The sequence below is a fragment of the Myxine glutinosa genome, chromosome 12, assembly GCF_964187855.1.
Source record: "Myxine glutinosa chromosome 12, kmMyxGlut1.1, whole genome shotgun sequence".
NCBI lineage: Eukaryota > Metazoa > Chordata > Myxini > Myxiniformes > Myxinidae > Myxine > Myxine glutinosa.
In genome coordinates, this window is record NC_136272.1 from 58,958,855 (window position 1) to 58,977,034 (window position 18,180).

At 37.1% G+C, this 18,180-nt stretch overlaps 1 protein-coding gene across 1 annotated transcript in view; it reads left to right on the forward strand.

Annotated features, from left to right (window-relative positions):
• The window catches only part of TRPA1 (transient receptor potential cation channel subfamily A member 1), a 405,999-nt gene extending 390,888 nt beyond the window's left edge, over positions 1 to 15,111 (forward strand). The window contains exon 29 of the mRNA XM_078766842.1: positions 14,485 to 15,111. Within this exon, the coding sequence (XP_078622968.1) occupies positions 14,485 to 14,713 (229 nt within the window). The 3' untranslated portion in view covers positions 14,714 to 15,111. The remainder of the gene's footprint in view (positions 1 to 14,484) is intronic.
• The last annotated feature ends 3,069 nt before the right edge of the window (positions 15,112 to 18,180 follow it).

Here is an 18,180-nt window from a genome sequence, read left to right on the forward strand (position 1 = left end):
ATGCGAAACCTGTCATGTGGTAAAAATGTGATACTTGAAAACAGCTGAAGGGATTAAAATCAAATTTGTTTATTTTTAGGACATTGAACGAGGGCATATACCCGTTGTCAAGGGCAGGCACTACGAGGAGGCATATTGGCGATGCAGTCGCATTGCTCTAGTTTTTTATATGACGTATTGTCTTGTGACTGCTCTCAGTTAAGACCAAAAGTGGGCCACGGATGGAAACGAGCGTTACTGTGAGGCGTTCAACTCAAATTGATGGCGGATCGTGCGCGCAAAAGGAGAGTTAACCGACTTACCTTTACGGTCCCACGCTGCAGCCCCAAACCTGCAAATTAAATCAAACGGGGACGGTTTTAAAAGGTACAGGAAAATTATACAAGGGTTTATTAAAAGAATATCGGGAACAGGAAAAACGTGACAGTAAAACTAAAACTCCCTGAGCGCTCCTTTCAAACAGAACCAAACACAGACAAAGCGATGGAAGAATAGGAGTGAAAATAACTATGTGTGCTTTTTATGTGTGCTTAGCTCAATCGGATGGCGTCGCCGCGATGGTCAGGCACCGCGCACGCAGTCCGGACTTGGCAGGATGTCGGCCTCCTCCTGTGGCTTCCCGTGTGAGGCGAACGAGCAGGCGCGCAGCCGGCTCCCCGAGTGTGTCCGTCCTCAGGTGTTCGGTGCAGGAACCGTGATGCACCCAACGTCCGGTATCAAAAAAGAGAGAGAGTCAAGGGGTTTTTTTTTGGTTTTTTTGAATACAAGATCGAAGCTCGTGAAAGAGCTAACATTAAGGTGCACAGTGGGCTAACATTAAGGAGCTAACATTGAAAGAGCTAACATTAAGGAAAGAGCTAACATTAAGGTGCACAGTGGGGTAAAATAGCACGTTTCACGTGCCATCAATAAATTGAAATTATCAGTCTTTCCAGTGAAGCTATATACTGCTCCCCACAAACCATATACTGCTAGAAAGCTTCGAGTATGAGGAATCCAAAAATACAGACACAAGTGAATTTCGGATACAAATAAACATGTGAGCTTTAATTTTCTAGACACATACAAAAATATGTTTTTTGGGTTGACATAATTGAAACTGGAACTACTGCTAACTGCCTCAGTCAATGTTATTTACCCCTTTGGGTAGTTAGTATGGGTATATCCAAAGAGACCAGTGATGGCTTTTCAGTAAATTGTAATGATAATTACACAAAATATTTTTTCTTTGTTTTTAAAGAAAAATACAAGGATTTTTTTCATAACTCAATTTGTAGTAGGGGTATCTTAAAAAGCCATCATTAATTCATCCAACATGTTAAGATGATTATTAATGCCAAATTTCATTCAATTTGGATGATTAGTTTTCAACTTATTTCAACTTATTTCTTTGGAAATAAGTACCAATCAAAACAGTTTGATTCTGAAAATATATACTTCAAAGAACACTTTGACATGAAAAACAACAATGTTTGTTTTTTTTGTTTTTTTACCCCACTGTGCACCTTAATCACACAAAAAGTCAAACCGACACATTCAACATATAATAAAGGGAGTGGTAGACAAGATGGGGAGAGAGGGGGAAGGGCATAAACACAACAGAGCAGGGACATCGAGACATCTGTGGGAGGGAGAGGGATTGGGGGGAGGTGGGAGAGGTATAAAACACATGGACACTGCAAGGACCTCCAGTAAAGAAGTTGGAATTTTTTAAAAAGTGGATCTGGGGTGAATTAGTTGAATTAATTAATGAGTGAATTAGCGGGGGTAGAAGAGATCAAAGTTTTGGATGGGGGAAGATAAGAGATGGTGGTGAACAGCTGTTTTAAAGACCTGGAGGGAGGAGTGGGATTGAAGAGAGTGGGGGAGTTTGTTCCAGAGGCGGAAGAAAAGAGGAATGAAAGAGTGAAGGTGAGCAGACAGTCTTGATTTTGGCAGTTTAACCATCAGAGGGTTGCTGGCAGATCTTGTGCGACCTGCAGGAATATTTGGGGGACAAAGCACAGAGAGAGCTGGGGGAGCAAGGCCGGAGAAGAGTCGGTAGAAGACGGAAAGACCACCAACCTGCCTGCGGTGAGTGAGTGAGAGGCCCTTGGAGTTAGCTTCATCGCGGGAGATTCCAATGATTCTGAATGCTTTGGTTTCAACAGCGTGAAGACGAGCTAGGTGTGAGGCAGGAGCACCAGCCCAGAGGGGAGAGCAGTATTCCATTGAGCTGTGGATGAAAGTCTTGTATGTGGTGAGGAGCTCAGGTGTGCCAAGGAAGGACTTCGCACGACGGAGGATGCCCAGTCGGCGACTGGCTTTGGAGGCCAGATTTGAAATGTGGTTTTCCCAGGAAAGATCATGGCAGATAGTGAGACCCAAAAGCTTGAGTGACAGAACTTCTTGGAGAGGATTATTCAGAAAGTGGATGGGAGGGTTGTCCAGTCGGTCTTTTCGGAGAGACATCGTAAGAGTGTGAGATTTGTCAGGATTGAAAGACATGTTCCACTTGTTTGCCCAGTCTGTGATTTTGTCCAGGTCTGCAGAGAGTGAGCAGGCTGCAGACTGCCGATCTGAGGGATGAAGAATGGAGCGACAGAGAGTAGAGTCATCAGCAAAGAGATACAGAGGATTTTCAATAGAGTCAGAGAGATCATTGATGAAGACCAGAAAAAGCACAGGGCCCAGAACACTGCCTTGTGGAACTCCAGCCTGAACAGGAAGAGGAGATGAGAGAAACCCATTCAGGGCCACATGTTGACTACGACTAGAGAGGAAGTCCGCCAGCCATGCGTGGAGATTTCCATCGATACCAAAAGAGAAGAGTTTGGTGAGCAGAGCGGGGTGCCAGACCGTATCGAAGGCACGTGATTTGTCAAGGGAGACTGCTCTATTTTCCTGTTTGGCATTGAGGACCTCCATCCATTGTTGAGAAAGCAGAAGCAGCATGTCCAGGTCTGAAACCAAATTGATGATCAGAGATCAAGCCATTGGAGAAGAGGAAAGATTTCATATCTGAAGCAATGATGGATTCCATGACTTTGCTGATAATTGGGAGAAGGCTGATTGGTCTGTAGTTGCTGGGATCTGTTTTTGCACCTTTTTTGTGCAAAGCGGTGATGTTGGCAAATTTCCAAGCAGATGGAAGATGACCTTGAGCAAAAGAGAGGGTGAAGAGAACAGAGAGAGGGAGTGAAAGAGCGGAAGAACAGGATTGTAGGACCCGTGGGCTGATGCCGTCAGGTCCAGTTGCAGAATCCGAGTCGAGGGTTGACAGAAGCTTTTCCACTTTGTCAGGAGGAAAGGACACAGAGTCCAGGAGCAGCTGGGTACGACTGGATACGGTGGGTACAGAGAGGGATGGGTTTGGGACACAAGATTTAGAGGCAAACACAGAGTTGAGGCATTCAGCTTTTTCACGTGCGGAGTCAGCCGTGTGGCCATTTGAGGTGAGGGAGGGGATGGAGGGGGAACAAACACCAGAAACAGATTTGACCAGATGCCACCAGGATTTGGAAGAGGGAGACAGATAAGAGAGTTCGGTCCTGAGAACGGAGAGATATTGTTTCCTGGCTCTCCTGAGGGTGGACACACACTTGTTTCGGGCTTTGTGAAAGGAAATGAGATTTCCTTCCGTTGGATTTGCTTTCCAGGAGACGAAAGCAAGTTGTTTCTGGGCAATAGCCTCACCACAGGATTCCGTGTACCATGGATGGGAGGAAGGGTATGACAACTGAAGACGAGATGGGATAAATCTGTGCATGAGAGAGAGCAATTTACTTTGGAAGAATTCCCAGGATGAGTTGATGTCAGAGGCCGTAGAGATGGGAGACCAGTCCAGATGATTGATGGCTGCTTGAAGACAGTGCCAGTTGGCCTGAGTGAAATGCCAGACTCGTCGATGCTGAGGAGGCTCTCTGAGAATGGTCAGAGAGATGTCCACTTTAACAAGCACATGATCAGAAGAGCCGATTGGAGCAGAAGAAGAGCAGCAGACATTTTCAGGGAAGTTAGTCATAACTCATAACCAAGTCCAGAAGAGAAGATGCTCCGTTGACTGAAATCCGGGTCGGGAAATTGACAGACTGACAAGTCCCAGTGAGTCACAGAAGTCCTTTGCTGAAGAGCCCTGGCTGGTGAGAGAGGTACCCACACCCAGCCAACTGGCATGGTGACAGTTGAAATCACCACATATGAGGAAGAGAGAGTTGGGATGGGTAGATAGAAGTTGGTCCATATTCTCAGACAGCGAGATGTAGATGGAGTCATCACTGTTTGGTGGACGGTACAACACACATATGAACAAAAGGTGGGAGCGAAGGGGAAGCCGTAGCCAAAGGTATTCCTGGGGGTGAGGTGGAGAGAGGGCAGTGCAGGGCGAGTGAGGAAGAGAGTTTTTTTATAAAGATAGCAACCCCACCTCCAGGACGAGGCTCAGGTCTATCATACCGGAGGAGGGAGTAACCAGGAAGAGATATTAAGGAATCAGAGACATCTTGAAGGAGGAAAGTTTCTGTTGAGCAGATCACGTCTGGTTTGTCAGAAGCAACCTGTATGGAGAGATCAGACAAGTTTGAGCGAAGGCCCCGGATGTTTGAGGTCCATACTGTTAAGGAAGAGGAAGGGGGAGCATCGGATACAGAACAAGGGGGAGGGAGCGGTAGGGTAAGATGTGGAAGAGGAGGAAGAGGTCGGGAGAGCTGTTGAAGGTGTGTCAGAGATTACAGAATAGCTTGGAGAAAGGGAAGAATGGGGCGGACAAAAGGTTTGAAGGTGATTGGGAGAGGCGCAGTGAGGTGTTGTTTGACGAGGGGGAAGAGCGAGGCAGAAGTTTGAGGGAGATCAAGGTGAAAGTTGGAAGGGGGAAGAAGCGGGGAGGACGCTTTGAGGAGGAGGGGTGAGAGGGGAGTCTAGGAGGGGAGGAGCGAGGGAGAGTCTCGGAGGGGAGGGGTGTGGGGGGAGATTTGAAAGAGATGGGTGATGGGGATGATTTGGAGGGGAGGGGCAAGGGGGTAGATTTAGAGGGGAGGGGTGATGGGGAAGTTTTGGAGGGGAGGGGTGATGGGGAAGTTTTGGAGGGAAGGGGTGATGGGGAAGATTTGGAGGGGAGGGGCAAGGGGGAAGATTTGAAAGGGATGGGTGATGGGGAAGATTTGGAGGGGAGGGGCAAGGGGGAAAATTTGAAAGAGATGGGTGATGGGGAAGATTTGGAGGGGAGGGGCAAAGGGGTCGATTTGGAGGGGAGGGGTGATGGTGACGTTTTGAAGGGGAGGGGTGATGGGGAAGATTTGGAGTGAAGGGGTGATGGGTGAATTTTGGAGGGGAGGGGTGATGGGGAAGATTTGGAGGGGAGGGGTGATGGGGAAGATTTGGAGGGGAGGGGTGAGATTGGATTTTGAAAAGTGTACGATTAATGGGAAACGAACATTTATTGCAAAATGAGTTTCTTGAGACATTCGAGTCAAAAATACGTTTGAGGACGCTGAAGGATGGGTGGAGTGCTGGAGAGTTTAGGGAATGAATGAAAGATGCACTGTAAGAGATGGAATTTTTTTTTGGAATGAATAGATTTGGTGAGCAAGTCAAAAGCATCCTTTTATAGAAGAAGAAGAAAAAGGTGTTATCGAATATGACAGAATACAGGTCTTCGGGGGACAGATTAGACATTTTTTAACAACGTGATCACCGTGATCACAAACAACGTGGTCAAAGAACGAACGAACAAATAAGAACGAATAAACGAATAAGAACAGAAGGGAAATTTTTTTTTTTTTTTTTTTTTTTTTTGAGGAGATTTTGAAACAAGGAAGTATGGGGTGAAAAGACCGGGAAAATCAGAGACCAGAAAGTAATTGCAGCGCGATCGGAGAACCGCTGAGACAAAAACGAAGCCTCAAGCCAAGGTCGGACACGGTAGCCTAGTACTACACTTAGGCCTCAGAATACGCGATATGAAAGACCGACGATTCTGTACACAGGTATGAAAAACCAACACCAAGAATACTATTAAAGACACCCCAATAGGTACATACACCGAGAGAAAGATACAGTTTCGACAAAAACACAATTGTGAAAAGTTACTTAACTTCGAAAGCGAGCGCGCATGGACAGCTTTGAAGAGACGAGACCTCCAATCTTGCGCATGCGCAGATTTTAATGTTTGAATGATTTTTAATGGTTAGGGTTCGGATTTTAATGTTTGAATGATTTTTTCATGGTTAGGGTTAGGATTTTAATGTTTGAATGATTTTTTAATGGTTAGGGTTAGGATTTTAATGTTTGAATAATTTTTTAATGGTTAGGGTTAGGATTTTAATATGTTTGAATGATTTTTTAATGGTTAGGGTTATGATTTTAATGTGTGAATGATTTTTAATGGTTAGGGTTAGGATTTTAATGTTTGAATGATTTTTTAATGGTTAGGGTTAGGATTTTAATGTTTGAATAATTTTTTAATGGTTAGGGTTAGGATTTCAATGTTTGAATGATTTTTAATGGTTAGGGTTAGGATTTTAATGTTTGAATGATTTTTAATGGTTAGGGTTAGGATTTTAATGTTTGAATGATTTTTAATGGTTAGGGTTCGGATTTTAATGTTTGAATGATTTTTTAATGGTTAGGGTTATGATTTTAATGTTTGAATGATTTTTCATGGTTAGGGTTAGGATTTTAATGTTTGAATGATTTTTAATGGTTAGGGTTAGGATTTTAATGTTTGAATGATTTTTAATGGTTAGGGTTATGATTTTAATGTTTGAATGATTTTTAATGGTTAGGGTTAGGATTTGAATGTTTGAATGATTTTTAATGGTTAGGGTTCGGATTTTAATGTTTGAATGATTTTTTAATGGTTAGGGTTATGATTTTAATGTTTGAATGATTTTTAATGGTTAGGGTTAGGATTTTAATGTTTGAATGATTTTTAATGGTTCGGGTTAGGATTTTAATGTTTGAATGATTTTTAATGGTTAGGGTTAGGATTTTAATGTTTGAATGATTTTTAATGGTTAGGGTTAGGATTTTAATGTTTGAATGATTTTTAATGGTTAGGGTTATGATTTTAATGTTTGAATGATTTTTAATGGTTAGGGTTAGGATTTGAATGTGTGAATGATTTTTTAATGGTTAGGGTTAGGATTTTAATGTTTGAATGATTTTTAATGGTTAGGGTTAGGATTTTAATGTTTGAATGATTTTTAATGGTTAGGGTTAGGATTTTAATGTTTGAATGATTTTTTAATGGCTAGGGTTAGGATTTTAATGTTTGAATGATTTTTAATGGTTTGGGTTATGATTTTAATGTTTGAATGATTTTTAATGGTAAGGGTTAGGATTTTAATGTTTGAATGATTTTTAATGGTTAGGGTTAGGATTTGAATGTGTGAATGATTTTTAATGGTAAGGGTTAGGATTTTAATGTTTGAATGATTTTTAATGGTTAGGGTTAGGATTTGAATGTGTGAATGATTTTTAATGGTTAGGGTTAGGATTTTAATGTTTGAATGATTTTTAATGGTAAGGGTTGGGATTTTAATGTTTGAATGGTTTTTAATGGTAAGGGTTGGGATTTTAATGTTTGAATGGTTTTTAATGGTAAGGGTTGGGATTTTAATGTTTGAATGATTTTTAATGGTAAGGGTTGGGATTTTAATGTTTGAATGATTTTTAATGGCTAGGGTTATGATTTTAATGTTTGAATGATTTTTAATGGTTAGGGTTATGATTTTAATGTTTGAATGATTTTTAATGGTTTGGGTTATGATTTTAATGTTTGAATGATTTTTAATGGTTAGGGTTAGGATTTTAATGTTTGAATGATTTTTAATGGTTTGGGTTATGATTTTAATGTTTGAATGATTTTTAATGGTAAGGGTTAGGATTTTAATGTTTGAATGATTTTTAATGGTTAGGGTTAGGATTTGAATGTGTGAATGATTTTTAATGGTAAGGGTTAGGATTTTAATGTTTGAATGATTTTTAATGGTTAGGGTTAGGATTTGAATGTGTGAATGATTTTTAATGGTTAGGGTTAGGATTTTAATGTTTGAATGATTTTTAATGGTAAGGGTTGGGATTTTAATGTTTGAATGGTTTTTAATGGTAAGGGTTTGGATTTTAATGTTTGAATGATTTTTAATGGTAAGGGTTGGGATTTTAATGTTTGAATGATTTTTTAATGGCTAGGGTTAGGATTTTAATGTTTGAATGATTTTTAATGGTAAGGGTTGGGATTTTAATGTTTGAATGATTTTTAATGGTTAGGGTTAGGATTTTAATGTTTGAATGATTTTTAATGGTAAGGGTTATGATTTTAATGTTTGAATGATTTTTAATGGTTAGGGTTAGGATTTTAATGTTTGAATGATTTTTAATGGTAAGGGTTATGATTTTAATGTTTGAATGATTTTTAATGGTAAGGGTTATGATTTTAATGTTTGAATGATTTTTAATGGTAAGGGTTGGGATTTTAATGTTTGAATGATTTTTAATGGTTAGGGTTATGATTTTAATGTTTGAATGATTTTTAATGGTTAGGGTTAGGATTTTAATGTTTGAATGATTTTTAATGGTAAGGGTTATGATTTTAATGTTTGAATGATTTTTAATGGTTAGGGTTGGGATTTTAATGTTTGAATGATTTTTAATGGTAAGGGTTATGATTTTAATGTTTGAATGATTTTTAATGGTAAGGGTTATGATTTTAATGTTTGAATGATTTTTAATGGTAAGGGTTATGATTTTAATGTTTGAATGATTTTTAATGGTTAGGGTTATGATTTTAATGTTTGAATGATTTTTAATGGTTAGGGTTATGATTTTAATGTTTGAATGATTTTTAATGGTAAGGGTTGGGATTTTAATGTTTGAATGGTTTTTTAATGGTTAGGGTTAGGATTTTAATGTTTGAATGATTTTTAATGGTAAGGGTTGGGATTTTAATGTTTGAATGATTTTTAATGGTTAGGGTTAGGATTTTAATGTTTGAATGATTTTTAATGGTAAGGGTTAGGATTTTAATGTTTGAATGATTTTTAATGGTAAGGGTTATGATTTTAATGTTTGAATGATTTTTAATGGTTAGGGTTATGATTTTAATGTTTGAATGATTTTTAATGGTTAGGGTTATGATTTTAATGTTTGAATGATTTTTAATGGTAAGGGTTATGATTTTAATGTTTGAATGATTTTTAATGGTTTGGGTTATGATTTTAATGTTTGAATGATTTTTAATGGTTAGGGTTAGGATTTTAATGTTTGAATGATTTTTAATGGTTAGGGTTAGGATTTTAATGTTTGAATGATTTTTAATGGTTAGGGTTAGGATTTTAATGTTTGAATGATTTTTAATGGTAAGGGTTGGGATTTTAATGTTTGAATGATTTTTAATGGTTAGGGTTAGGATTTTAATGTTTGAATGATTTTTAATGGTAAGGGTTGGGATTTTAATGTTTGAATGATTTTTAATGGTAAGGGTTGGGATTTTAATGTTTGAATGATTTTTAATGGTTAGGGTTAGGATTTTAATGTTTGAATGATTTTTAATGGTTAGGGTTATGATTTTAATGTTTGAATGATTTTTAATGGTTAGGGTTATGATTTTAATGTTTGAATGATTTTTAATGGTTAGGGTTATGATTTTAATGTTTGAATGATTTTTAATGGTTAGGGTTATGATTTTAATGTTTGAATGATTTTTAATGGTTAGGGTTAGGATTTTAATGTTTGAATGATTTTTAATGGTTAGGGTTATGATTTTAATGTTTGAATGATTTTTAATGGTTAGGGTTATGATTTTAATGTTTGAATGATTTTTAATGGTTAGGGTTATGATTTTAATGTTTGAATGATTTTTAATGGTTAGGGTTAGGATTTTAATGTTTGAATGATTTTTTAATGGTTAGGGTTAGGATTTTAATGTTTGAATGATTTTTAATGGTTAGGGTTATGATTTTAATGTTTGAATGATTTTTAATGGTTAGGGTTATGATTTTAATGTTTGAATGATTTTTAATGGTTAGGGTTATGATTTTAATGTTTGAATGATTTTTAATGGTTAGGGTTAGGATTTTAATGTTTGAATGATTTTTAATGGTTAGGGTTAGGATTTTAATGTTTGAATGATTTTTAATGGTTTGGGTTATGATTTTAATGTTTGAATGATTTTTAATGGTTAGGGTTAGGATTTTAATGTTTGAATGATTTTTTAATGGTTTGGGTTATGATTTTAATGTTTGAATGATTTTTAATGGTAAGGGTTGGGATTTTAATGTTTGAATGATTTTTAATGGTTAGGGTTATGATTTTAATGTTTGAATGATTTTTAATGGTTAGGGTTAGGATTTTAATGTTTGAATGATTTTTTAATGGTTTGGGTTATGATTTTAATGTTTGAATGATTTTTAATGGTAAGGGTTGGGATTTTAATGTTTGAATGATTTTTAATGGTTAGGGTTCGGATTTTAATGTTTGAATGATTTTTAATGGTTAGGGTTATGATTTTAATGTTTGAATGATTTTTAATGGTTAGGGTTATGATTTTAATGTTTGAATGATTTTTAATGGTAAGGGTTAGGATTTTAATGTTTGAATGATTTTTAATGGTTAGGGTTAGGATTTTAATGTTTGAATGATTTTTAATGGTAAGGGTTATGATTTTAATGTTTGAATGATTTTTAATGGTTAGGGTTATGATTTTAATGTTTGAATGATTTTTAATGGTTAGGGTTATGATTTTAATGTTTGAATGATTTTTAATGGTTAGGGTTAGGATTTTAATGTTTGAATGATTTTTAATGGTAAGGGTTATGATTTTAATGTTTCAATGATTTTTAATGGTTAGGGTTATGATTTTAATGTTTGAATGATTTTTAATGGTTAGGGTTATGATTTTAATGTTTGAATGATTTTTAATGGTAAGGGTTATGATTTTAATGTTTGAATGATTTTTAATGGTTAGGGTTATGATTTTAATGTTTGAATGATTTTTAATGGTTAGGGTTATGATTTTAATGTTTGAATGATTTTTAATGGTAAGGGTTAGGATTTTAATGTTTGAATGATTTTTAATGGTTAGGGTTGGGATTTTAATGTTTGAATGATTTTTAATGGTTAGGGTTATGATTTTAATGTTTGAATGATTTTTAATGGTTAGGGTTATGATTTTAATGTTTGAATGATTTTTAATGGTAAGGGTTAGGATTTTAATGTTTGAATGATTTTTAATGGTAAGGGTTATGATTTTAATGTTTGAATGATTTTTAATGGTTAGGGTTATGATTTTAATGTTTGAATGATTTTTAATGGTTAGGGTTATGATTTTAATGTTTGAATGATTTTTAATGGTAAGGGTTGGGATTTTAATGTTTGAATGATTTTTAATGGCTAGGGTTAGGATTTTAATGTTTGAATGATTTTTAATGGTAAGGGTTGGGATTTTAATGTTTGAATGATTTTTAATGGCTAGGGTTAGGATTTTAATGTTTGAATGATTTTTAATGGTAAGGGTTGGGATTTTAATGTTTGAATGATTTTTAATGGTTAGGGTTATGATTTTAATGTTTGAATGATTTTTAATGGTTAGGGTTATGATTTTAATGTTTGAATGATTTTTAATGGTTAGGGTTATGATTTTAATGTTTGAATGATTTTTAATGGTTCGGGTTAGGATTTTAATGTTTCAATGATTTTTTAATGGTAAGGGTTGGGATTTTAATGTTTGAATGATTTTTAATGGTTAGGGTTAGGATTTTAATGTTTGAATGATTTTTTAATGGTAAGGGTTAGGATTTTAATGTTTGAATGATTTTTAATGGTAAGGGTTAGGGTTAGGGTTAGGATTTTAATGTTTGAATGATTTTTAATGGTAAGGGTTAGGATTTTAATGTTTGAATGATTTTTAATGGTTAGGGTTATGATTTTAATGTTTGAATGATTTTTAATGGTTAGGGTTATGATTTTAATGTGTGAATGATTTTTAATGGTTAGGGTTAGGATTTTAATGTTTGAATGATTTTTTAATGGCTAGGGTTAGGATTTTAATGTTTGAATGATTTTTAATGGTAAGGGTTGGGATTTTAATGTTTGAATGGTTTTTAATGGTTAGGGTTAGGATTTGAATGTGTGAATGATTTTTTAATGGTAAGGGTTAGGATTTTAATGTTTGAATGATTTTTTAATGGCTAGGGTTAGGATTTTAATGTTTGAATGATTTTTAATGGTAAGGGTTGGGATTTTAATGTTTGAATGATTTTTTAATGGCTAGGGTTAGGATTTTAATGTTTGAATGATTTTTAATGGTTAGGGTTATGATTTTAATGTTTGAATGATTTTTAATGGTTAGGGTTATGATTTTAATGTTTGAATGATTTTTAATGGTTAGGGTTATGATTTTAATGTTTGAATGATTTTTAATGGTTAGGGTTAGGATTTTAATGTTTGAATGATTTTTTAATGGTAAGGGTTGGGATTTAAATGTTTGAATGATTTTTAATGGTTAGGGTTAGGATTTTAATGTTTGAATGATTTTTTAATGGTAAGGGTTGGGATTTAAATGTTTGAATGATTTTTAATGGTTAGGGTTATGATTTTAATGTTTGAATGATTTTTAATGGTTCGGGTTAGGATTTTAATGTTTGAATGATTTTTAATGGTTAAGGTTAGGATTTTAATGTTTGAATGATTTTTAATGGTTAGGGTTATGATTTTAATGTTTGAATGATTTTTAATGGTTCGGGTTATGATTTTAATGTTTGAATGATTTTTAATGGTTCGGGTTAGGATTTTAATGTTTGAATGATTTTTTAATGGTAAGGGTTGGGATTTTAATGTTTGAATGATTTTTAATGGTTAGGGTTAGGATTTTAATGTTTGAATGATTTTTAATGGTTAGGGTTAGGATTTTAATGTTTGAATGATTTTTTAATGGTAAGGGTTGGGATTTTAATGTTTGAATGATTTTTTAATTGTTTGGGTTAGGATTTTAATGTTTGAATGATTTTTAATGGTTCGGGTTATGATTTTAATGTTTGAATGATTTTTAATGGTTCGGGTTAGGATTTTAATGTTTGAATGATTTTTAATGGTTAAGGTTAGGATTTTAATGTTTGAATGATTTTTAATGGTTAGGGTTATGATTTTAATGTTTGAATGATTTTTAATGGTTCGGGTTAGGATTTTAATGTTTGAATGATTTTTAATGGTTCGGGTTAGGATTTTAATGTTTGAATGATTTTTAATGGTAAGGGTTGGGATTTTAATGTTTGAATGATTTTTAATGGTTAGGGTTAGGATTTTAATGTTTGAATGATTTTTAATGGTTAGGGTTAGGATTTTAATGTTTGAATGATTTTTTAATGGTAAGGGTTGGGATTTTAATGTTTGAATGATTTTTTAATTGTTTGGGTTAGGATTTTAATGTTTGAATGATTTTTGAATGGTAAGGGTTGGGATTTTAATGTTTGAATGATTTTTTTAATGGTTAGGCTTAGGATTGTAATGTTTGAATGTTTTTTTTTAGCTCACCTGGAATGAAGTTCAGGGGAGCTTTTGCGATGGTTCGTCCGTCCATCCGTCCATCTGTCCCTCTGTCCGTAAACACTTGAAACTTCTTCTCTGAAAACGCTGATGAGATTGTGATGAAATTTGGCGCAAATGATATATGTTGTGTTGTGACTAACGTTTGTTCACGGCATTTAAAAAAATTGGGGTCTAGGTGGCTCAACCGGGGGTCAAAGTGGATCCAGGTTTGACCCCTCAAAATAGGAATTTGATTTTTCCTCTGAAACTCCACACACTATTTCGATGAAACTTCACCACAACCTTCACCACCTATGATGTACCAATGTTTGTTCATGACATTAAAAAAAAATCTGCCCCTGTGGAGGTCTATGGTGGGTGGGGGGGGGGGGAGTTCCCCCCAAAATAGGTATTTGCTTTCTTCTCAGAAACTACATATGCAATTCTGATGAAACTAGACCACAACCGTAATGTCCTGTATTGCACCAAAGTTTTTCCTGGCATTTAAAAAATCGGGGTCTTCGGTGTTCTATGTGTGGGGGGCTTGTCCCCCAAAATAGGTATTTGCTTTTTTTCTCAGAACCTCCACACACAATTTTGATGAAGCTTCAGCACAACCGTCATCATCCATGATGTACCAATGTTTTTTCGAGGCATTGGAAAAATTGGGGTCTGAAGAAGTACACGTGGTGGGAGGGGGGGGGGCGGGTAGGTTACCCCCCAAAATAGGTATTTTCTTCTTTGTTTATTTGAAGTCTTATGATTCTGTTGGTATGATTTTACATGCTGCCCTGTTTTCTAGCAACCATTGAAATTGGTTTAAAATACCCTTAGTCGGTGCAGTATACTGTTTATTCTACCAGGTGAGCACCAGGGGTATTGCCCCTTTGTTTCATGGTTAGGGTTAGGATTTTAATGTTACTTGCTGGAAATACAATGCTCACCATTCAGCACATAATTCATGAACCTCAATGCTGATTTCAGGCTCAAAGACATCTGGGTGGCTCTGCAGTGGCAGCACGACATTTTGAAGCTCATCATGCAGAAGATGGACATCACTCAGGAGGCTGAATATATTGTTGAGGATGAGAAGAACATGTTTGTGTATGCGGACGCCAAACGAAAGCTCATGCAGAAACCTCACAATGGTTGGGACCAAGTCATCACCAACCTGCCAGTCATTCGCAGTCAGAAAACACCCCCTGACAAGTAGATCCCCTCAATAGGCACACCCGGGTTTCTGTGGACCCATTCTCGTGTATACTTTATCATGGGTCCGATTGATTGATTGATTGATTGTCTTTATCCCCATCATACTATCGGAGTTGTTATAATGGTGCCTTGAAGTTGACTTAATGCTATTGTTTAGGATGAAGAACTCTTTAAATAAGACTACTGTACAAGCTTAAAGTTTTGTTATTGTCACACATTGCACATGTTCACAAACTTTTTTTGTTTACTATTTGTTTGCTTGCTGCCTTTGGTTTAAAGAAATATTGCTGAATAATGTCAAAAATTGCTGAATCGATTAAAGGTGGTCTCTGTCATGGTTTGAGACGTTCATGTAGCAATTGAAACAATGCCTGCCTTGTCTACATGCGACACCAATCCACACTCTGTCGTTGGTTTTTAATGGCCTTGAGGCAACTTGGGGTGGCCATTGAGCTTCTTCGTTCGTTTTGCGGCACAAGGCTACGTGGTAGTATAATTGGCTGAGGGCATGGTTGTGCCTCTGATGCAGTGCCCCTAGCTGGTTTGGGCAGGAATTTGGAATATGGTCATGGTGCTCACCTTCTCTTCACGAACGGCATCGTGGGATCCACTGATGCTGACTGTGACCGACGTCCTCTGTGAAACACCAGGATAACAGTTTATAGCCGGATCAGTGTTTGAACCCAGACTAGAGTTGAGCATGCATACCTTCGAGTTAGCATACCTTAGAGTATGCACGCTTAGAGATGAGCATGCATACCTCCAGTCAATCCTGCCATCCCATGATACTCTGCAATGATGAATGGCCAAAAGAAAAACCAAATGCTAGGTTTCCAATACCATGTGGTGATGTTTTATTTTTTGGAGGGGGAAGATTTTCACCTGCAAAATCGAAGATTTTGCTCACTTATACTTGCCTACAGGTCACAGTTTTTAACCGATCTTCACGAAACTTCACCAAATGGTCGAGTTTGTGGTCCAACAAAATCCTATATGTATTTGATGTCAAAAGGTCAACATATGCCAAAGGTCAACCACTTTTTTTTCAGATTTCTAAAATCCTCAATTTTCATGTGACCCACTTTCCCCTGTGTGACCCACTCCCCCCAGTATGACCCACTCCCCCGTGTGTGACCCACTCCCCCGTGTGCGACCCACTCCCCTGTGTGAAACCACTGCCCCATATGTGGCCCACTCCCTCGTGTGTCACCCACTCTTCCCTGTGTGACCCACTCTTCCCTGTGTGACCCACTCTTCCCTGTGTGACCCACTCTTCCCTGTGTGACCCACTCTTCCCTGTGTGACCCACTCCCCCGTGTGTGACCTACTCCCCCGTGTGTGACCCACTCCCCTGTGTGTGACCCACTCTCCCCTGTGTGTGACCCACTCCCCTGTGTGTGACCCACTCTCCCCTGTGTGTGACCCACTCTCCCCTGTGTGTGACCCACTCTCCCCTGTGTGACCCACTCTCCCCTGTGTGACCCACTCCCCCCCTGTGTGACCCACCCCCCCCCCCCCCCATGTGTGACCCACTCCCCCTCTCTGTGGTCAAGCATCAAAATAATCTGCAAATGGGCAGAAACTGTTGGAAACCTAGAACGCCACTTAGTAGAGGGCATACTCCCGCCGTGGGTTTAGTTGGAATAATACGTTTTGTTTAACATCCCCTCTCCCCAAAACAATAAATGAAAAAGAAAGTAGGCCCGAACTGTCAGAGAATTTATTTTTGATATATCTCGGAATTAGAGGAGAAAAACATCATTTAAGAATAAAAGCTTTAATGCAGTGAAAAAGAAAAAACTTTCCCCAAAAAATTCCTGGATCCGGAATAATATCCTGAGCTTCACCAAAAACTAATCAATTCTTCCTTATCCCAAGGGCAATCATCCCACCAACTTTCATCCAAATCCGTTCAGAACTTTGCCAGATATCTTGTTCACAAACACACGAACACACATACGCACACACACAGACACGATCGAATGCATTACTCCCTGGCGGGAGTAAAAATTACGTTATACAAAAAACAACAACATTGGAGTCATACAAAAAAACAATATTGGAGTCGTATACAAAACAACAACATTGGAGTCGTATACAAAACAACAACATTGGAGTTATATACAAAAAACCAACATTGGAGTCATATACAAAACAACAACATTTGAGTCATATACAAAAAAACATTGGAGTCATACAAAAAAACAACATTGGAGTCGTATACAAAACAACAACATTGGCGTCACATACAAAACAACAACATTGGAGTCATACAAAAAAACAATATTGGAGTCGTATACAAAAAAACAACATTGGAGTCGTATACAAAAAAAACAATATTGGAGTCGTATACAAAAAAACAACATTGGAGTCATACACAAAAAAACATTGGAGTCGTATACAAAACAACAACATTGGAGTCATATTCAAAACAACAACATTGGAGTCATACAAAAAAACAATATTGGAGTCGTATACAAAAAAACAACATTGGAGTCATCCAAAAATCAACATTGCCCGTGTGATCCGTTGGGGTGAACACTCACAGCCTCCATCTCGCGTGCGCTCATAACTGCCATATACTCAGGAGATCGCCTCTGGAGTAAAACATTCGGCTATTCATCATCAGGCGGTCTTAATCGCCGGGGACAGGACAAACCATACTAATTGCCTCCACAATGCCCAAACAAAGGGAGGGTTTTTCATGGAACTCTGTTCAACAGGTCCCTGCTAGTATCTTTGATATAAGTGCTGCACTTGAATATGTGTACTCAAGAGTTAATCCATGTGAATTGAGCGCACCAAATTACTTCTACAGGGTCGTATACAAAAAAAAAAAACATACAACATTGGGGTTGGTCGGAAGGATTTTTTGAATGATGAAAAGTTCCCAAAAACTCGTCATTTTTTATGCTTTACCACTTTTAAATGTACAGAACTGAATAATTAGTCCAATTGCATCTTACTGCACTATAGTCATGACAATGGTTACTACAAACGAACGACAGCTCTAATTTCACCAGCAAGTGTCAACCATTATACCAAGAAATGTCATGTGCAGGCACAGAGATGAGGTCTTGGAACTCCTTCCTTGAATACAACAGTGATTTTAAAAACAAAACAACACGGGATGTTTACCAAGCAGCAATCACAATGCAGAACAGAGAAAAAGAACCGTTCACATTGCAAGTGTTACATGCTCCTCCCTGACCCCCTGGTCATGGTGTACCTCTGAGCCCTGAGAGGAGTCACGGCAGAAAAATGTGTTATTCTGTATGTCAAAGATCAATGGTGAAGCCACACCAATTGTTACGCACAAACAAATATTGTATTAAGATCACACAAGAATAACAGTACAACAATAATATGAATCAAAAGTACAATCAATATCCCATGATGGTACCATCAGTTTCGTAATATATAACTCACTGTGCTTCAAGTGAGTGAAACAAGAACATCCCCAATGTC